Source organism: Drosophila arizonae, unplaced genomic scaffold (assembly GCF_054131065.1).
Source record: "Drosophila arizonae isolate 15081-1271.41 unplaced genomic scaffold, UAZ_ARI_1.0 ARI_Backbone_47, whole genome shotgun sequence".
NCBI lineage: Eukaryota > Metazoa > Arthropoda > Insecta > Diptera > Drosophilidae > Drosophila > Drosophila arizonae.
Genome location: NW_028315242.1, coordinates 72,050 through 94,774, shown reverse-complemented (window position 1 = coordinate 94,774; position 22,725 = coordinate 72,050). Strand labels below are relative to the sequence as shown.

The following is a 22,725-nucleotide window of genomic DNA, read 5'->3' as shown; positions in this document are numbered from 1 at the left end:
ATCTGTAATTGAATAGATTTCAGTAAATTGTCAATAATGATGTCAACTTACCTGCTTTCTGCCACTTGAGGATCTGGTGATGTCTATTCTACCAGTTGACTTGTCCAAATCCTGGATGCCCCAGATGATGCTGATGGATGCAGTCGATTTGCTGAATCTGTAATTGAATAGATTTCAGTAAATTGTCAATAATGATGTCAACTTACCTGCTTTGCTGAAGGATGCAGTTGATTTGCTGAATCTATAATTAACAGATTTCAGTGAATTGCCAATAATGATGACCACATACCTGCTTTGCCGATAGATGCAATTGATTTGCTGAATCTGTAATTGAACAGATTTCAGTAAATTGTCAATAATGATGTCAACTTACCAGCTTCCTGCCACTTGAGGACCTGGTGATGCTGAGTAAATTGCCAATAATGATGTCCACTTACTTGCTTTGCCGATGGATGCAGTTGATTTGCTGAATCTGTAATTGAACAGATTTCAGTAAATTGCCAATAATGATGACCACATACCTGCTTTGCCGATGGATGCAATCGATTTGCTGAATCTGTAATTGAATAGATTTCAGTAAATTGTCAATAATGATGTCAACTTACCAGCTTCCTGCCACTTGAGGATCTGGTGATGCTGAGTAAATTGCCAATGATGTCCACTTACCTGCTTTCCCGATGGATGCAGCTGATTTGCTGAATCTGTAATTGAACAGATTTCAGTAAATTGCCAATAATGATGACCACATACCTGCTTTGCCGATGGATGCAGTCGATTTGCTGAATCTGTAATTGAATAGATTTCAGTAAATTGTCAATAATGATGTCAACTTACCTGCTTTGCCGATGGATGCAGTCGATTTGCTGAATCTGTAATTGAACAGATTTCAGTAAATTGTCAATAATGATGTCAACTTACCTGCTTCCTGCCACTTGAGGATCTGGTGATGCTGGTGTAGTCTCCAGCAAACTCGAGATGCCTAATATCTACCATGTGTCGCTGGTCCAAATTGCGGTGCCAGCAGCCATTCATCTTGCCCTGCATAATTTCCACCGATTGTGCTGCCACTGATGGAGGCCGTCTGTCCCTGATGGTCCTGATGGTTTCCTCGCCTAGATGTCACCTGTAAATAAATAGAAAATAATTAGTATGATTAGCTAAGTTAATTTAAGTTTTCCTATTGTTATTTGTAAATATAGTTCTAAGTCACAATAGCTCTAAGTTCGCCATTCAAAATGATCGCACATCGATAACATTCATATATTACGATAGTAATGCCAATAATCTACTCAGCCCTGGCTGAGTAGTTCCCCAGCAACTCGAGCCCTGACTGCTCTGCGTAGCATGTTTTCAGGCGCCACTTAATTTCTAAACAAATGATACTAGGTATCGATTGAGATATTCACAGCCGCGCCCTGCCATGCCTGGTGGAGGTGAATGGCAGGAGTGGGCAGCCCAGCCAATTGCTAGTTGGACGGCAGCGAGATCGGTCGCGAGAGCGCAGCCGCCAGCAGGCACCTCACCTAGAAAAAACTGAATAAATTAAATATTTAAATTAAATATTCAAATTAAATATTAAAATTAAATTAAATGCAAACATAATTGTGTATTAATTGGAAAAAGTGGTTAATAAACGAAAAAGGACGTCAAACTGAAACTGAATAAGAATATAAAAACAAGAATATAGAAAAAATTAACAAGGTTCCTCCAGTGTGTGAGAGTGTGTGTGCGTGCGCTTCATAATGTACAACGCACTCTCGGGCAGCGTCATCATTGATGAAACTAGCGACGACGAGGAGGAACTCTATGTGGACGAAGACCCAGCGCTGGATGAAGACCTGGCTGGACCTGGCTCTCATACTGACCCAGATCAAGTAGGTACCAACAAACGCCAAAGTGCTGCTACTGTGCTAAAACTTGCCATGGAGGCAATGATGGAGCAGGAGCAGCAAATGCGTGCCCACAAGCTGCAACATCAGCAGCATCAATTAAATATAAAATCCAAATCAAAGCCAAATAAATATAAGCGGCCCGCCAAAAAGGGCATCAGCCCTAAGTCGAAGAAGCAAATGGCGGAAGATATCGACGCCATCTCAAATAGCAACTCGCCATGCCAATCTAAAGCTGATTGCTGTAGCTCAGATGCAGCGAATGAGGAGGATATAGCGACTAGCAATAGTCCACTGTCCACAACTCCGCCATCTATTGGCAAATCAATAAAACCGTCAACGAAATCTGTTACATCAACAGCGTCAACTGTTAACAAAAATCGCACAAATGCAGCCATGGACTTGACTGAATTAGATGCTGCAAGCTCAGCAGAAATATCTGAAATTCTAAATCATTTATTTAGTGGACATGAATTGAACAAATCAATCCCCCCTCCACCTCCATTGTCTGCTGAGGCTAAAGAAGCATGCCATAGAATGGCAGCTTCTAGCTCGCCAACAAATCAATCACTCTATTCAATGATTGTTAAAAATAAGCTAATAGCTGAAGATGATGTTTTGGCTATTGATGACGATACGCCAACATCCAAAAAAGCGGCTGCCATTGCTGCGGCACGCAAAGCCACTACAGCCACGGCCACGGCCACGGCCACGGCCACGGCTGATGTTAACAACAACACCAATGTTATTGACAACAGCAAGCTAGGTGCTGTTAATGCCAACCACTCACCACCAGTAGATGGCGCTAATTTCTATGCCAATGATATAGAAATTGACGACGACGACGAAGATGACGACGATCATGATCAGAACGAGGGCTTTCTTGATAGGCTCAAGAAGAAGCCAACTCCATTATACTTACACAATGTGCCAGAAATTATGCCAGTACTGCTGGACATAAATAAAGTCATTGGTGAAAATAACTACTATACGAAGCCGACTGCTGGACATGGCTTACGTATTCAATGCGCAAATATAGCTGTATATCGCCAGCTGGCGCACCACTTCAAACAAAACAATATTGAATCGCATACGTACCAATTGCAAGCTGATCGTGGCTTTCGGTTCATGATTCGTCATCTACATCATTCGACGCCAGATGCCTGGATTCGTCAACAACTGACGAACCTGGGGCACAAAGTGCGATATGTGAGTGTAATCAAGAAGCGATTCACTCGCCAGCCACTCAACATGTTTGAAGTTGAGATCGCTGCCGAGTCATCTAGTTTGAATGTGCTGGACATTACATGCTTGGGCGGACAGAAAGTGAAAGTAGAAAAGATTCTGCGCAACGCTGATGCCGTCCAATGTCATCGCTGCCAAAAATTTGGCCATACAAAAAATTATTGCAGACGCCCTTTTGTATGCGTTAAATGCAGTGGCAGCCACCCATCCACCGAGTGCGAAAGAAAGAAAGGCGCTAGCAGCCAGCCACCACCAAAGTGTGCAAACTGCCAAGGGGAACATGCTGCCAGCTATCGCGGCTGCAAATCCTATAAAGATGCCTGCAGGCTAAAATCATCTGCAGCCAAGGGCCATCAGTTGGCCAGCAAAATGGTGGCAGATTTGGCACGTAACAAAAGTGACAATGCTGCCTCTATGGCTATGACCATTAAACAACATCTATGCAACGCCAATGCTGTCAAACAGCCACAAATGCCACTGCAACAGCAACAGCAACAGCAGCAACGGAAACAGCCACAAATGCCAAGACAACAACAACAGCCAATTAAAGTAAACAAATTGTCTAAACAGCAGCTACCACAGCAGCCGTTAAAAAATATAAAGCCATATCCTAAAAAACAAAGCCAATCAACATTACTTAGTTATGCTGACGCTCTGAAAGCAAATCATCATCCTGTCCAATTGAATCAACCAATTGCTAGGCAGCAACCTCAGCCACAAGAGGCACTGCGCCAGAAACTGCCAAATGATGACGTCAGTACTGATGCTGCCACTAAATTCAAATATGAATCTCGTCAACGTGGAGATGTCAATGCTAGCACAGACCAGAAGCTAGACATTCTTATTAGTTTGATGCTGGAGGAGCGTAAGCGTCCTGCCGCCCCAGTAGTCAACAGCAACAACTCCAGTAGTAACCTGGAAGAGAAGATCGACAAGCTGATCAATATGATTGGATTGTTGGCCACTCACCTGATGAAAGACAAACGAATATAATTGCTCTAATGCACATGATTGTGCCCAAATTGCATATGAAGATGCAAATGCGTAAGCAAATGCAAATTCATATGTAATCAACAATTACAAATATATACACTATATTTGTATAGTCCGTATTGAGAAACACACTGCCCGTACAGATGCCCCGTCTCCTTGATGTCCGATGCCAGAAGTCCGATGCCAGAAGTTCAATGCCGAACCTGAAATAAAATGGAGTCCAATATTATTACACACTTACCTATGTCCGATGCCAGAAGTCCGATGCCAGAAGTCCAATACCTGCAATTAAACGAAGTCAATACCAATATCATTACACACTTACCTATGTTCCGTCCCTGGATGTCCAAGATGGAGCAGTTGATTTGCTGAATCTATAATTAACAGGTTTCAGTAAATAGCCAATAATGATGTCTGGTGATGCTGGTGTTAGTATGCCAGACAGCCAGTGTATCCTACCAGTTGACTTGTCCAAATCCTGGATGCCCCAGATGATGCCGATGGATGCAGTCGATTTGCTGAATCTGTAATTGAATAGATTTCAGTAAATTGTCAATAATGATGTCAACTTACCTGCTTCCTGCCACTTGAGGATCTGGTGATGCTGGTGCTTGTCTCCAGCAAACTCGAGATGCCTAATATCTACCATGTGTCGCTGGTCCAAATTGCGGTGCCAGCAGCCATTCATCTTGTCCTGCATAATTTCCACCGATTGTGCTGCCACTGACGGAAGCCGTCCGCCCCTGATGGTCCTGATGGTTTCCTCGCCTAGATGTCTCCTCACCTGTAAATAAAAAGAAAATAATTAGTATTATTAGCTAAGTTAATTTAAGTTTTCCTATTGTTATTTGTAAATATAGTTCTAAGTCACAATAGCTCTAAGTTCGCCATTCAAAATGATCGCACATCGATAACATTCATATATTACGATAGTAATGTCAATAATCTACTCAGCCCTGGCTGAGCAGTTCCCCAGCAACTCGAGCCCTGACTGCTCTGCGTAGCATGTTTTCAGGCGCCACTTAATTTCTAAACAAATGATACTAGGTATCGATTGAGATATTTACAGCCCGCGCCCTGCCATGCCTGGTGGTGGTGAGTGACAGGAGTGGGCAGCCCAGCCAATTGCTAGTTGGACGGCAGCGAGATCGGTCGCGAGAGCGCAGCCGCCAGCAGGCACCTCACCTAGAAAAAGCAGCAGCAACAAGTCCGTTTGCCTAGGCAGGCAAGCGCACAGCGGCCGCCGCAGCCAAAACGCAGCCGTAGCCTAAGTACGCGCCGTAGGCATCAGCAACCTTTGGATGGTAGTGCGCATCCTATTAGTGGGGGTGTTCATTTTCAACGCTTCGAGCAGCCAATAAATGCGAATATGCCAAGCATGCCAGTACAAGTTAGCTCTAGATTAGAGGCTAAATTAGATAAACTCATTGAGATGATGACCACTGTCTTCGCCTTCTTGATGGCCAGAGTTGGTCCCAATGAGCCTTCAAATGTCTAGTAATGTATCCACTTCCCCAAATGCCAGTACACGCAGCGCCGCACTGCAGCCTGCTGTATCTCAACGTGTCAACAACATCAAGATATCTTTTTGGAATGCTGCAGGTGTCAAGAAAAAGCTTAATGAGCTCAATCTGTATCTCGTCAAACACGATATAGACATAATGCTAGTGTCTGAGACGCATCTGACTGATAGCGATAGCATTGCTATTAATGGTTATATTGTTTATTTAGCAAATCACCCCTCAAACAGGCGCAGAGGTGGTGCAGCCTTTATAATTAAACAACATATATGTCATTATGCTATGCGCTTTACATCTAACGACTCGCATCAATCTGTCGAAGTTTCAGTCAGCCTGCAAAATGGCCGTCATATCAATATTGTCTCAATCTACTGCCCGCCTCAAGTCATCTGGTCTGGGCAAGATTTCCACAACCTGCTATCTTCTCTGGGTGACACTTTTATAGTCGGTGGTGACTGGAATGCGAAAAGTCAGTGGTGGGGCAACGCCAGATCTTGTCTCCGTGGCCGAATGCTAGTCAATAGTATTCTACAAGTGAATTGCAACATTCTGGCAACTGGGTCGCCCACCCATTTTCCGTTTAATTCACGCCAAACTCCGTCAGCCATTGACTTTGCGATATTTAAAGGTATCAGGCGAGATTTGCTGACCATCACTGACTCTTTCGAGCTCAGCTCTGATCATCTCCCGCTGCAAGTTCAGCTGGTTGAGAAGCCTGTCACCAGCAGAGCAAAAGGCCACCTGCTTGATTTGAATGCCAACATCAACAAATTTCAGAGCTATCTAAACGACAAAATCTTGCTCAACACTGAGATCAACAGTGCTGACGATATTGATGATGCGGTCAATATTTTTGTAAAAAACATTGAAGATGCTGCAAACTATGCAAATGCACAGAACCCACGCAAGATAACGAGGACTAGATTTCGTGTAGATAGACAGACTCTGCAACTTATCGAGGCCCATAAGCAAGTCAAGCGCTATCTCGCTCGAAATCGCAATCCGATGCTTAAGATGCTCTGCAACAGGCTGTCGAATCGCATACGCAAAGAGCTCATATATGCTAGGCAGAAGTATGAGGAAGAGCTATTTAGATCTATCGATCCAACTGATAGATATAGTATGCAGAAGCTCTGGCGACTGACCAACGAGATCAAGCGGCAGCCTGCTCCAAATCTACCGCTGTTGAAGTCCTCCAGTGACAATGGCTCTAATGCGCAAAATGTCTGGTGCAAGACAACAGCCGAGAAGGCCGAAACATTTGCTGCAAGTCTTGAGCAGCGTTTTCAGCCAATCGTGACTACGCCGCCCAGTGATCTGGCCGAGATCGAGGCTCAAGTTAGCCAGCCATCTTTGACTGCTTCAGTCTCATTTCGGCCAGTCACTGCGGCTGAGGTCACCAGTCACATCAGCACGCTAGAGAACAAAAAAGCGGCTGGATTGGATCAAATTGACAATCACACAATTAAAGCGCTGCCAATGAAGGCTATTCTGTATCTTGTTTTGATCTGCAACAACTCTTTTAGATTGGGTCATTTCCCCTCTTGCTGGAAGTTAGCGATGGTGAAGATGGTGCATAAGCCTGGCAAGCCTACGCACCATGTTGCATCATACAGGCCAATAAGTCTGCTGTCTGGCCTCTCTAAGATACTTGAGTATCTGATTTTGAGCCGTATGCTGGAGCAAGATACTCTAGTAAATGCGATTCCAAATCATCAATTTGGATTCCGCAAGGCGCATTCAGCTGAGCAGCAATTGGGTCGAGTTACTCAATTTATTATTAAAGCGTTTGATGACCATAAATACTGCTCTGCTGTCTATATGGATATCAAGGAAGCCTTTGATCGAGTGTGGCATACAGGCTTGAAATATAAGCTCAAGATGCTATTGCCGGATGCTCTCTACCGCATCCTCTGCTGCTATTTAGTTGATCGGACGTTTATTGTTGAGTGTCACGGTGGCTGTCGCTCAGGAATTAAGCAAATTCACGCTGGTGTGCCACAGGGTAGCTTGCTCGGGCCTATCTTGTACAATGTGTACACCGGCGATATACCGAGGCCAGCTTATCCGCGAGGGACTTTGATTGCCACTTATGCTGACGACGTCATCGTTCTTTCGGCAGACTTTCGTCAAGCAGATGCGCTTATTCAACAGCAAGTTTATATGGATAGATTGGCTGAATGGGCGAGCAAGTGGTGCATTACAATTAATGCAAGCAAGACTATGCATATCATGCATACGCTTCGAGTTATATCGCCATATCAGGCTATTCGTATTGGCAACGAAACTATTGAAAATGGCACCTCACATTCGTATTTGGGCGTTACTCTAGACACAAAACTACGATTCTCACAACATGTCACTACGGTCGTTACTAGGGTCAGGGCTAGGCTTAAAAAGATAGATTGGCTCATTAACAAGGATAGCAAATTGACGCTTAGAACAAAAGTCATTATTTATAGGCAGCTAGTTGCTCCACTTTGGCAATACTCGCTGCCTGTATGGGGCGCTCTGCTATCTGAGGCGCAATTCAACCGCATTCGAGTCGTACACAACAAAGCTCTGAGAGCCATCTCTGGTGCTCAGTACTTTGTTTCGAACGCGCGCATCAGAGCTGATCTGGACGTTTTATCTGCGGATGATATACTCAACAATCTCTGCGCCAAATACTATGATCGACTCCGGGTCCATACCAACAACTTGGCCAAAAACATTGCCTACGACCCGTTCATCCCACAGCGGATAACATTGGCAAGATACACGAGTCTCGTAAGCATGCATTTGGCCAATGACATTGCTCTACGCACCCAGCGACAACTACAACGGGAAGCCGACGAAATTGCTGAAAGTAGGGAGCGATTCCTTCGCCGACGTGAGGCTCAGCAACGCAACGAAGCTGCACAAACAGCAGCCCACCAGCCGCAACGACTACCTGTTTTCGAGGGTATTGCGCCAATGCCGCGGCCACTACCACCACCATCACCACTTGCTGCCTATAGGGTCGTATTTGGATCACATAGAGATCAAAGCTAATTTTAGCTTAAGCCCGTATTGGAGAAAATGACCAGACTTTGTCTCGACTTTTCTCTATTATTCCAATTGGCCACTTGGGGCTATTTTTCTCTGTGCATCTTGTAGATGCTTATAAATGAAAAAATTGAATTATATTAATTAATGCCATCTATTACTATTGTTAAACTTATATCTTACTCATCTAATTAGTCTATTGTAAGCTACTCAAGCACTTTATTGTTATTTTGAATTATCTTTAACTTGCTCTTTTTATTTGTATTTTGTAACATTAAGCTGCACTATTATTTTTGTGCACTTATGGCCATTTAAATTTAATCATTTAATGAAAAGTTTCGACAAATATAGTCCTTTTTAGATTTTAGTTATCTCATAGGCGCTATTTATATTTATAAAAAAATGCTATTGTAAAGTATTAAATAAATAAAGAGTATCCCCGTACTCTTCCCCTCATCATGCAGCTGCAGGTCAGTTGTTCATGTACGAGAATGGGAAGAGGCGGAGATCACTAATGTGTGTTCTTTGTAGACATACGAACAGAAAAAAAAATTAATGTGTGTTCTTCATAGACATACGAACAGAAAAAAATTAATACTTTTGAAATCAAAACTACTAAAACGAATTGAAAAGCTAATTTTTATTCAAATTATTAAATCCTATAAACTTATAACTATATATAATTAAATTAAAAACAATTATATTATAGCAGCAACTAAATTAAAATATATGTATGCATATGCGATACATTGCACTATTATTGCTATATATGCATTGTAAATATGTAAACTAAACTTAATAATAATTAAAAATACTAGTAAATTAATTAATTACACTAACTCTAGATCTTATCGCCAATAATTATTATCTATTGCTAATTCTTATTGTTCATAGTCTTTTACTTGCCATATATTCATGTTATTACATTCGATAACTCGCCGATAATTACATATGTAACAACTTTGCACTTTGTGTTGACAGTTGTGCAGATTCTTATAGCCATTGAAACTTAAATGTAAATATGTAAAGTATATTATTATTCTTATCAATTTTTATTAACTTTATGCAATTAAAACTATTTTTTAACTTATACATGTAATGGAGAAAATGACCAGACCTTGTCTCGACTTTTCTCTATAACTCCAATTGGCCACTTTGAGCTGATTTCTCACTGCATCTTGCAGATGCTTATAAATGAAATATCTGAATTATATTAAATAATGCTACTTCTTACTATTGTAAAATATTAATCTTAATTAACTACTTAGTCTATTATCAGCTATTCAAGCACTCTTTTGTATCTTATTACCTTAAATTTGCTCTTTATCTTTATATTTTGTAAAATTAAGCTGCACTGTTATTTTTGTGCACTTATTGCTATTTAAATTAATTCATATTATGAAAAGTTACGACAAATATCGACCTTTTGTATACTTTTAAGTATCTATAGGCGCTAATCATATTCTTAAGAAATGCTATTGTAAAGTATTGTTTGAATAAAAAGTATCTCCACTCTCTCTTCCCCTCGCCATGCAGCTGCAGGACAGCTGATCATGTTTGAGATGGGAAGAAGGGGAGATCATTATTGTGTGTTCTCTTGTAACATACGAACAGAAAAAAGTCAAAATAATGGTTTCAATCAGGTCGATGGCTCCAGACAAAATTCCATTCCCAGTCGAAATATTGGCTCTAGTCGAGATGTCAATCTTATTCAAATCGACGGTTCCAGACAGGATCCTGGCTCCAGTTAAAATACTGGTTCTTCCATACAGATTTTGAATCCCAAACAGGATGCCAGTCCCGGAAGAGATGACGTTTCCTGGCCGGATGCAATTCTCAATCAAGAAATCTTTACATTCACTGAAACATAATTAAACAAACTACTTTTGTATTTCACTTCACACTCACATTTGGGATCTACACACAGTAGGCGTCAACAAATTTACACAAAATTTATCAAATTACTTTTGTATGTCACTTCACATTTAATGTAACACTCATTTGGGATCTACACACAGTAGGCGTCAACAAATTTACACAAAATTTATCAAACTACTTTTGTATGTCACTTCACATCTAATGTAAAACTCACATTTGAGATCTACACACAGTAGGCGTCAACAAATTTACTATATTATACAGTAGTATAGCAGTAAATAAATAAATATAGTCAGTCAGTCTAGGGCACAGCCTTGAGCAGACCTGACTATTCAACAAAAAAAAAAAAAAAAAAAAAAAAAAAATAGTCAAGCCAGCTGCCACTACTGCTGCTCAGAGCAGTCGAGCAAATATGCCAAACATGTCTAATATGCCAAATCTTTTACAGCAAGCCCCCCCTCAGTCACGACCGCAAACTGTTAGTGCAGGGCACAGTTATTCGGCTGCTCTTCGGGCTGGCCTCCAATTTGCTCAGCCTGTCGGACCGGCAGCTATTAGCAGCAAACAGCGTCAGTCGAGGCAAAAAGCCGCCAAAGTTAGCCAGCAACAACAACAGCAGCAGCAACAAGTCCGTTTGCCTAGGCAGGCAAGCGCACAGCGGCCGCCGCAGCCAAAACGCAGCCGTAGCCTAAGTACGCGCCGTAGGCATCCGCAACCAATAGATGGGGGTGCGCATCCTGTTAGTGGGGGTGTTCATTTTCAACGTTTCGAGCAGCCAATGAATGCGAATGTGCCAAGCATGCCAGTGCAAGTTAGCTTTAGATTAGAAGCTAAAATAGACAAACTCATTGAGATGATGACCACCCTCACGGCCTGCCTGTTGGCCCAATTTGGTCCCAATGAGCGCTTAAATGTCTAACAATGTATCCACTTCCCCAAATGCCAGTAGACGCAGCGCTGCACTGCAGCCTGTTGTATCTCAACGTGTCAACAACATGAACATATCTTTTTGGAATGCTGCAGGTGTCAAGAAAAAGCTTAATGAGCTCAATCTGTATCTCGTCAAGCACGATGTAGACATAATGCTAGTGTCTGAGACGCATCTGACTGATAGCGATAGCATTGCTATTAATGGTTATATTGTTTATTTAGCAAATCACCCCTCAAACAGGCGCAGAGGAGGTGCAGCCTTTATAATTAAACAACATATATGCCATTATGCTATGCGCTTTACATCTTACGACTCGCATCAATCTGTCGAAGTTTCAGTCAGCCTGCAAAATGGCCGTCATATCAATATTGTCTCAATCTACTGCCCGCCGCAAGTCATCTGGTCTGGGCAAGATTTCCACAACCTGCTATCTTCTCTGGGTGACACTTTTATAGTCGGTGGTGACTGGAATGCGAAAAGTCAGTGGTGGGGCAACGCCAGATCTTGTCTCCGTGGCCGAATGCTAGTCAATAGTATTCTACAAGTGAATTGCAACATTCTGGCAACTGGGTCGCCCACCCATTTTCCGTTTAATTCGCGCCAAACTCCGTCTGCCATTGACTTTGCGCTATTTAAAGGCATCAGGCGAGATTTGCTGACCATCACTGACTCTTTCGAGCTCAGCTCTGATCATCTCCCGCTGCAAGTTCAGCTGGTTGAGAAGCCTGTCACCAGCAGAGCAAAAGGCCACCTGCTTGATTTGAATGCCAACGTCAACAAATTTCAGAACTATCTAAATGAAAAAATCTTGCTCAACACTGAGATCAGGAGTGCTGATGATGTTGATGATGCGGTCAATATTTTTGTCAAAAATATTGAAGATGCTGCAAACTATGCGAATGCACAGAACCCACGCAAGATAACGAGGACTAGATTTCGTGTAGATAGACAGACTCTGCAACTAATCGAGGCCCATAAGCAAGTCAAGCGCTATCTCGCTCGAAATCGCAATCCGATGCTTAAGATGCTCTGCAACAGGCTGTCGAATCGCATACGCAAAGAGCTCATATATGCTAGGCAGAAGTATGAGGAAGAGCTATTTAGATCTATCGATCCAACTGATAGATATAGCATGCAGAAGCTCTGGCGGCTGACCAACGAGATCAAGCGGCAGCCTGCTCCAAATCTACCGCTGTTGAAGTCCTCCAGTGGCAATGGCTCTAATGCGCAAAATGTCTGGTGCAAGACAACAGCCGAGAAGGCCGAAACATTTGCTGCGAGTCTTGAGCAGCGTTTTCAGCCAATCGTGACTACGCCGCCCAGTGATCTGGCCGAGATCGAGGCTCAAGTTAGCCAGCCATCTTTGACTGCTTCAGTCTCATTTCGGCCAGTCACTGCGGCTGAGGTCATCAGTCACATCAGCACGCTGGAGAAACAAAAAAGCGGCTGGATTGGATCAAATTGATAATCACACCATTAAAGCGCTGCCAATGAAGGCTATTCTGTATCTTGTTTTGATCTGTAACAACTCTTTTAGATTGGGTCATTTCCCCTCTTGCTGGAAGCTAGCGATGGTGAAGATGGTGCATAAGCCTGGCAAGCCTACGCAACACGTCGCATCATACAGGCCAATAAGTCTGCTGTCTGGTCTCTCAAAGATACTCGAGTATCTTATTTTGAGCCGTATGCTGGAGCAAGATACTCTTCTAAATGCTATCCCAAACCATCAATTTGGATTCCGCAAAGCGCACTCAGCTGAACAGCAATTGGGTCGAGTCACCCAATACATTATTAAAGCGTTTGATGACCACAAATACTGCTCTGCTGTGTACATGGATATCAAAGAAGCCTTTGATCGAGTGTGGCATACAGGCTTGAAGTATAAGCTTAAGAGGCTACTGCCAGATGCTCTCTATCGCATCCTCTGCTGCTATCTAGCAGATCGCACTTTCATTGTTGAGTGCCACGGTGGCTGTCGCTCAGGTATCAAACAGATTCACGCTGGTGTGCCACAAGGTAGCTTGCTCGGGCCAATCTTGTATAATATATACACCAGCGATATGCCAAGGCCAACTTGTCTGCGTGGGATTCTTATAGCTACTTATGCTGATGACGTCATCGTTCTGTCGGCAGACTTTCGTCAAGCAGATGCGCTTAATCAGCAGCAAGCTTATATGGATAGTTTGGCCGAATGGGCGAGCAAGTGGTGCATTACGATTAATGCAAAGCAAGACTATGCATATCATGCATACGCTTCGAGTTATAGCGCCATATCAGGCTATTCGTATTGGCAACGAAACTATTGAAAATGGCACCTCACATTCGTATTTGGGCGTTACTCTAGACACAAAACTACGATTCTCACAACATGTCACTACGGTCGTTACTAGGGTCAGGGCTAGGCTTAAAAAGATAGATTGGCTCATTAACAAGGATAGTAAATTGACTCTAAGGACTAAAGTCATCATTATAAGGCAGCTAGTTGCTCCACTTTGGCAATACTCGCTGCCTGTATGGGGTGCTTTGCTATCTGAGGCGCAATTCAACCGCATTCGAGTCGTACACAACAAAGCTCTGAGAGCCATTTCTGGTGCTCAGTACTTTGTTTCGAACGCGCGCATCAGAGCTGATCTAGGAAGTTTCATCTGCGGATGATATATTCAACAATCTCTGCGCCAAATACTATGATCGACTCCGGGTCCATAGCAACAACTTGGCCAAAAACATTGCCTACGACCCGTTCATCCCACAGCGGATAACATTGGCAAGATACACGAGTCTCGTAAGCATGCATTTGGCCAATGACATTGCTCTACGCACCCAGCGACAACTACAACGGGAAGCCGACGAAATTGCTGAAAGTAGGGAGCGATTCCTTCGCCGACGTGAGGCTCAGCAACGCAACGAAGCTGCACAAACAGCAGCCCACCAGCCGCAACGACTACCTGTTTTCGAGGGTATTGCGCCAATGCCGCGGCCACTACCACCACCATCACCACTTGCTGCCTATAGGGTCGTATTTGGATCACATAGAGATCAAAGCTAATTTTAGCTTAAGCCCGTATTGGAGAAAATGACCAGACTTTGTCTCGACTTTTCTCTATTATTCCAATTGGCCACTTGGGGCTATTTTTCTCTGTGCATCTTGTAGATGCTTATAAATGAAAAAATTGAATTATATTAATTAATGCTATCTATTACTATTGTTAAACTTTTATCTTACTCATCTAATTAGTCTATTGTAAGCTACTCAAGCACTTTATTGTTATTTTGAATTATCTTTAATTTGCTCTTTTTATTAGTATTTTGTAACATTAAGCTGCACTGTTATTTTTGTGCACTTATGGCCATTTAAATTTAATCATTTAATGAAAAGTTTCGACAAATATAGTCCTTTTTAGATTTTAGTTATCTCATAGGCGCTATTTATATTTATAAAAAAATGCTATTGTGAAGTATTAAATAAATAAAGAGTATCCCCGTACTCTTCCCCTCATCATGCAGCTGCAGGTCAGCTGTTCATGTACGAGAATGGGAAGAGGCGGAGATCATTAATGTGTGTTCTTCATAGACATACGAACAGAAAAAAAAAAAAAAAAACTAAATTAGATAAACTCATTGAGATGATGACCACTGTCTTTGCCTTCTTGATGGCCAGAGTTGGTCCCAATGAGCCTTTAAATGTCTAGTAATGTATCCACTTCCCCAAATGCCAGTAGACGCAGCGCTGCACTGCAGCATGCTGTAACTCAACGTGTCAACAACATCAAGATATCTTTTTGGAATGCTGCCGGTGTCAGGAAAAAGCTTAATGAGCTCAATCTATATCTCGTCAAGCACGATATAGACATAATGCTAGTGTCTGAGACGCATCTGACTGATAGCGATAGCATTGCTATTAATGGCTATATTGTTTATTTAGCAAATCACCCCTCAAACAGGCGCAGAGGAGGTGCCGCCTTTATAATTAAACAACATATATGTCATTATGCTATGCGCTTTACATCTTACGACTCGCATCAATCTGTCGAAGTTTCAGTCAGCCTGCAAAATGGCCGTCATATCAATATTGTCTCAATCTACTGCCCGCCGCAAGTCATCTGGTCTGGGCAAGATTTCAACAACCTGCTATCTTCTCTGGGTGACACTTTTATAGTCGGTGGTGACTGGAATGCGAAAAGTCAGTGGTGGGGCAACGCCAGATCTTGTCTCCGTGGCCGAATGCTAGTCAATAGTATTCTACAAGTGAATTGCAACATTCTGGCAACTGGGTCGCCCACCCATTTTCCGTTTAATTCGCGCCAAACTCCGTCTGCCATTGACTTTGCGCTATTTAAAGGCATCAGGCGATGATTTGCTGACCATCACTGACTCTTTCGAGCTCAGCTCTGATCATCTCCCGCTGCAAGTTCAGCTGGTTGAGAAGCCTGTCACCAGCAGAGCAAAAGGCCACCTGCTTGATTTGAATGCCAACGTCAACAAATTTCAGAGCTATCTAAATGACAAAATCTTGCTCAACACTGAGATCAGCAGTGCTGATGATGTTGATGATGCGGTCAATATTTTTGTCAAAAATATTGAAGATGCTGCAAACTATGCGAATGCACAGCACCCACGCAAGATAATGAGGACTAGATTTCGAGTAAATAGACAGACTCTGCAACTTATCGAGGCCCATAAGCAAGTCAAGCGCTATCTGACTCGAAGTCGCAATCCGATGCTTAAGATGCTCTGCAACAGGCTGTCGAATCGCATACGCAAAGAGCTCATATATGCTAGGCAGAAGTATGAGGAAGAGCTATTTAGATCTATCGATCCAACTGATAGATATAGTATGCAGAAGCTCTGGCGGCTGACCAACGAGATCAAGCGGCAGCCTGCTCCAAATCTACCGCTGTTGAAGTCCTCCAGTGGCAATGGCTCTAATGCGCAAAATGTCTGGTGCAAGACAACAGCCGAGAAGGCCGAAACATTTGCTGCAAGTCTTGAGCAGCGTTTTCAGCCAATCGTGACTACGCCGCCCAGTGATCTGGCCGAGATCGAGGCTCAAGTTAGCCAGCCATCTTTGACTGCTTCAGTCTCATTTCGGCCAGTCACTGCGGCTGAGGTCATCAGTCACATCAGCACGCTAGAGAACAAAAAAGCGGCTGGATTGGATCAAATTGATAATCACACCATTAAAGCGCTGCCGATGAAGGCTATTCTGTATCTCGTCTTGATATGCAATAACTCTTTTAGACTGGGTCATTTCCCCTCTTGCTGGAAGTTAGCGATGGTGAAGATGGTGCATAAGCCTGGCAAGCCTACGCAACACGTCGCATCATACAGGCCAATAAGTCTGCTGTCTGGCCTCTCAAAGATACTCGAGTATCTTATTTTGAGCCGTATGCTGGAGCAAGATACTCTTGTAAATGCGATCCCAAACCATCAATTTGGATTCCGCAAAGCGCACTCAGCTGAACAGCAATTGGGTCGAGTCACCCAATTTATTATTAAAGCGTTTGATGACCATAAATACTGCTCTGCTGTGTACATGGATATCAAAGAAGCCTTTGATCGAGTGTGGCATACAGGCTTGAAGTATAAGCTCAAGATGCTATTGCCGGATTGCTCTCTACCGCATCCTCTGCTGCTATCTAACAGATCGCACTTTTATTGTTGAGTGTCACGGTGGCTGTCGCTCAGGTATTAAGCAAATTCACGCTGGTGTGCCACAAGGTAGCTTGCTCGGGCCTATCTTGTACAATGTGTACACCAGCGATATACCGAGGCCAGCTTATCCGCGAGGGACTTTGATTGCCACTTATGCTGACGACGTCATCGTTCTTTCGGCAGACTTTCGTCAAGCAGATGCGCTTAATCAGCAGCAAGCTTACATGGATAGATTGGCTGAATGGGCGAGCAAGTGGTGCATTACGATTAATGCAAACAAGACTATGCATATCATGCATACGCTTCGAGTTATAGCGCCATATCAGGCTATTCGTATTGGCAACGAAACTATTGAAAATGGCACCTCACATTCGTATTTGGGCGTTACTCTAGACACAAAACTACGATTCTCACAACATGTCACTACGGTCGTTACTAGGGTCAGGGCTAGGCTTAAAAAGATAGATTGGCTCATCAATAAAGACAGTAAATTGACTCTAAGGACTAAAGTCATCATATACAAGCAGCTAGTTGCTCCACTTTGGCAATACTCGCTGCCTGTATGGGGTGCTTTGCTATCTGAGGCGCAATTCAGCCGCATTCGAGTCGTACACAACAAAGCTCTGAGAGCCATTTCTGGTGCTCAGTACTTTGTTTCGAACGCGCGCATCAGAGCTGATCTAGAAGTTTTATCTGCGGATGATATATTCAACAATCTCTGCGCCAAATACTATGATCGACTCCGGGTCCATACCAACAACTTGGCCAAAAACATTGCCTACGACCCGTTCATCCCACAGCGGATAACATTGGCTAAGATACACGAGTCTCGTAAGCATGCATTTGGCCAATGACATTGCTCTACGCACCCAGCGACAACTACAACGGGAAGCCGACGAAATTGCTGAAAGTAGGGAGCGATTCCTTCGCCGACGTGAGGCTCAGCAACGCAACGAAGCTGCACAAACAGCAGCCCACCAGCCGCAACGACTACCTGTTTTCGAGGGTATTGCGCCAATGCCGCGGCCACTACCACCACCATCACCACTTGCTGCCTATAGGGTCGTATTTGGATCACATAGAGATCAAAGCTAATTTTAGCTTAAGCCCGTATTGGAGAAAATGACCAGACTTTGTCTCGACTTTTCTCTATTATTCCAATTGGCCACTTGGGGCTATTTTTCTCTGTGCATCTTGTAGATGCTTATAAATGAAAAAATTGAATTATATTAATTAATGCTATCTATTACTATTGTTAAACTTTTATCTTACTCATCTAATTAGTCTATTGTAAGCTACTCAAGCACTTCATTGTTATTTTGAATTATCTTTAATTTGCTCTTTTTATTAGTATTTTGTAACATTAAGCTGCACTGTTATTTTTGTGCACTTATGGCCATTTAAATTTAATCATTTAATGAAAAGTTTCGACAAATACAGTTCTTTTTAGATTTTAGTTATCTCATAGGCGCTATTTATATTTATAAAAAAATGCTATTGTGAAGTATTAAATAAATAAAGAGTATCCCCGTACTCTTCCCCTCATCATGCAGCTGCAGGTCAGCTGTTCATGTACGAGAATGGGAAGAGGCGGAGATCATTAATGTGTGTTCTTCATAGACATACGAACAGAAACTATATTCAGTATTGCGCCCGTCTGTATTCCGTATTACAGCAGCCACATATATATAAAAAAATAATAATTAATTAATATTAATTATTAATATCATTAATTTCAATTATTTACTTGTTATTATTTAAACTTACCAATTAGCAGCATAAAATTTGCATTTAATGCAATTTTCAATCAGCTGTTTTTGTTTTGTTTTGATTATGCACCCCGATAGGCACAACGCCAGGGGTGCATCGTCACTTACTCAATTGCACTTGCGATATATTGAATGAATGTTAATGAAATCAAAACTGCTAAAATGAATTGTTAAACTATTTTTAATTAATTATCTATATTAATTATCATTTACTTTTTGTAATTTAAGCTAATTTTAGCTTAAGCCCGCATTGGAGAAAATGACCAGACTTTGTCTCGACTTTTCTCTATTATTCCAATTGGCCACTTCGGGCTATTTTTCTCTGTGCATCTTGTAGATGCTTATAAATGAAAAAATTGAATTATATTAATTAATGCCATCTATTACTATTGTTAAACTTATATCTTACTCATCTAATTAGTCTATTGTAAGCTACTCAAGCACTTTATTGTTATTTTGAATTATCTTTAATTTGCTCTTTTATTAGTATTTTGTAACATTAAGCTGCACTGTTATTTTTGTGCACTTATGGCCATTTAAATTTATTCATTTAATGAAAAGTTTCGACAAATATAGTCCTTTTTAGATTTTAATTATCTCATAGGCGCTATTTATATTTATATAAAAATGCTATTGTGAAGTATTAAATAAATAAAGAGTATCCCCGTACTCTTCCCCTCATCATGCAGCTGCAGGTCAGCTGTTCATGTACGAGAATGGGAAGAGGCGGAGATCACTAATGTGTGTTCTTTTTAGACATACGAACAGAAAAAGATATGCCATTATGCTATGCGCTTTACATCTAACGACTCGCATCAATCTGTCGAAGTTTCAGTCAGCCTGCAAAATGGCCGTCACATTAATATTGTCTCAATCTACTGCCCGCCGCAAGTCATCTGGTCTGGGCAAGATTTCAACAACCTACTTTTATCCTTGGGTGACACTTTTATAGTCGGTGGTGACTGGAATGCGAAAAGTCAGTGGTGGGGCAACACCAGATCTTGTCTCCGTGGCCGAATGCTAGTCAATAGTATTCTACAAGTGAATTGCAACATTCTGGCAACTGGGTCGCCCACCCATTTTCCGTTTAATTCGCGCCAAACTCCGTCTGCCATTGACTTTGCGCTATTTAAAGGCATCAGGCGTGATTTGCTGACCATCACTGACTCTTTCGAGCTCAGCTCTGATCATCTCCCGCTGCAAGTTCAGCTGGTTGAGAAGCCTGTCACCAGCAGAGCAAAAGGCCACCTGCTTGATTTGAATGCCAACGTCAACAAATTTCAGAGCTATCTAAATGACAAAATCTTGCTCAACACTGAGATCAGCAGTGCTGATGATGTTGATGATGCGGTCAATATTTTTGTCAAAAATATTGAAGATGCTGCAAACTATTGCGAATGCACAGCACCCACGCAAGATTATGAGGACTAGATTTCGAGTAAACAGGCAGACTCTGCAACTTATCGAGGCCCATAAGCAAATCAAGCGCTATCTGACTCGAAGTCGCAATCCGATGCTTAAGATGCTCTGCAACAGGCTGTCGAATCGCATACGCAAAGAGCTCATATATGCTAGGCAGCAGTATGAGGAAGAGCTATTTAGATCTATCGATCCAACTGATAGATATAGTATGCAGAAGCTCTGGCGGCTGACCAACGAGATCAAGCGGCAGCCTGCTCCAAATCTACCGCTGTTGAAGTCCTCCAGTGGCAATGGCTCTAATGCGCAAAATGTCTGGTGCAAGACAACAGCCGAGAAGGCCGAAACATTTGCTGCAAGTCTTGAGCAGCGTTTTCAGCCAATCGTGACTACGCCGCCCAGTGATCTGGCCGAGATCGAGGCTCAAGTTAGCCAGCCATCTTTGACTGCTTCAGTCTCATTTCGGCCAGTCACTGCGGCTGAGGTCATCAGTCACATCAGCACGCTAGAGAACAAAAAAGCGGCTGGATTGGATCAAATTGATAATCACACCATTAAAGCGCTGCCGATGAAGGCTATTCTGTATCTCGTCTTGATATGCAATAACTCTTTTAGACTGGGTCATTTCCCCTCTTGCTGGAAGTTAGCGATGGTGAAGATGGTGCATAAGCCTGGCAAGCCTACGCAACACGTCGCATCATACAGGCCAATAAGTCTGCTGTCTGGCCTCTCAAAGATACTCGAGTATCTTATTTTGAGCCGTATGCTGGAGCAAGATACTCTTGTAAATGCGATTCCCAGCCACCAGTTTGGATTCCGCAAAGCGCACTCAGCTGAACAGCAATTGGGTCGAGTCACCCAATTTATTATTAAAGCGTTTGATGACCATAAATACTGCTCTGCTGTGTACATGGATATCAAAGAAGCCTTTGATCGAGTGTGGCATACAGGCTTGAAGTATAAGCTCAAGATGCTATTGCCGGATGCTCTCTACCGCATCCTCTGCTGCTATCTAACAGATCGCACTTTTATTGTTGAGTGTCACGGTGGCTGTCGCTCAGGTATTAAGCAAATTCACGCTGGTGTGCCACAAGGTAGCTTGCTTGGGCCTATCTTGTACAATGTGTACACCAGCGATATACCGAGGCCAGCTTATCCGCGAGGGACTTTGATTGCCACTTATGCTGACGACGTCATCGTTCTTTCGGCAGACTTTCGTCAAGCAGATGCGCTTAATCAGCAGCAAGCTTACATGGATAGATTGGCTGAATGGGCGAGCAAGTGGTGCATTACGATTAATGCAAACAAGACTATGCATATCATGCATACGCTTCGAGTTATAGCGCCATATCAGGCTATTCGTATTGGCAACGAAACTATTGAAAATGGCACCTCACATTCGTATTTGGGCGTTACTCTAGACACAAAACTACGATTCTCACAACATGTCACTACGGTCGTTACTAGGGTCAGGGCTAGGCTTAAAAAGATAGATTGGCTCATCAATAAAGACAGTAAATTGACTCTAAGGACTAAAGTCATCATATACAAGCAGCTAGTTGCTCCACTTTGGCAATACTCGCTGCCTGTATGGGGTGCTTTGCTATCTGAGGCGCAATTCAGCCGCATTCGAGTCGTACACAACAAAGCTCTGAGAGCCATTTCTGGTGCTCAGTACTTTGTTTCGAACGCGCGCATCAGAGCTGATCTAGAAGTTTTATCTGCGGATGATATATTCAACAATCTCTGCGCCAAATACTATGATCGACTCCGGGTCCATACCAACAACTTGGCCAAAAACATTGCCTACGACCCGTTCATCCCACAGCGGATAACATTGGCAAGATACACGAGTCTCGTAAGCATGCATTTGGCCAATGACATTGCTCTACGCACCCAGCGACAACTACAACGGGAAGCCGATGAAATTGCTGAAAGTAGGGAGCGATTCCTTCGCCGACGTGAGGCTCAGCAACGCAACGAAGCTGCACAAACAGCAGCCCACCAGCCGCAACGACTACCTGTTTTCGAGGGTATTGCGCCAATGCCGCGGCCACTACCACCACCATCACCACTTGCTGCCTATAGGGTCGTATTTGGATCACATAGGGATCAGAGTTAAGTAATTACACTATTTAAACACAAATTAAACACTCAGTTACAATTTCAAAATTTTATTTTCGGCACATACATATATATGTGCACGGAACATATGTGACGGCGCTTGCGCCTTAAATACACATTTTGAATTAACTAAAAACTAACTTAAATATACGCCCTATTGGCTGTGCAGCCCACTTGGCTAAGTCTCCTTGCCGTAGTTGATGTGCTCTGCAAAGAAAAAATCAACATTAATAATCTTTTAATGTTTTTATTAACTTATGCAAAATTCACTTACCTGC

The 22,725-nt window shown here is 42.7% G+C and overlaps 1 protein-coding gene across 1 annotated transcript; it reads left to right on the top strand.

Moving 5' to 3' along the window:
- The first annotated feature begins 16 nt into the window (after positions 1-16).
- Positions 17-5,637, top strand: LOC149267698 (uncharacterized). The gene has a single exon (XM_089476211.1). The coding sequence runs from the start codon at positions 1,743-1,745 to the stop codon at positions 4,125-4,127; it is 2,385 nt and encodes a 794-aa protein (XP_089332337.1). The 5' UTR covers positions 17-1,742; the 3' UTR covers positions 4,128-5,637.
- Positions 5,638-22,725: the final 17,088 nt, after the last annotated feature.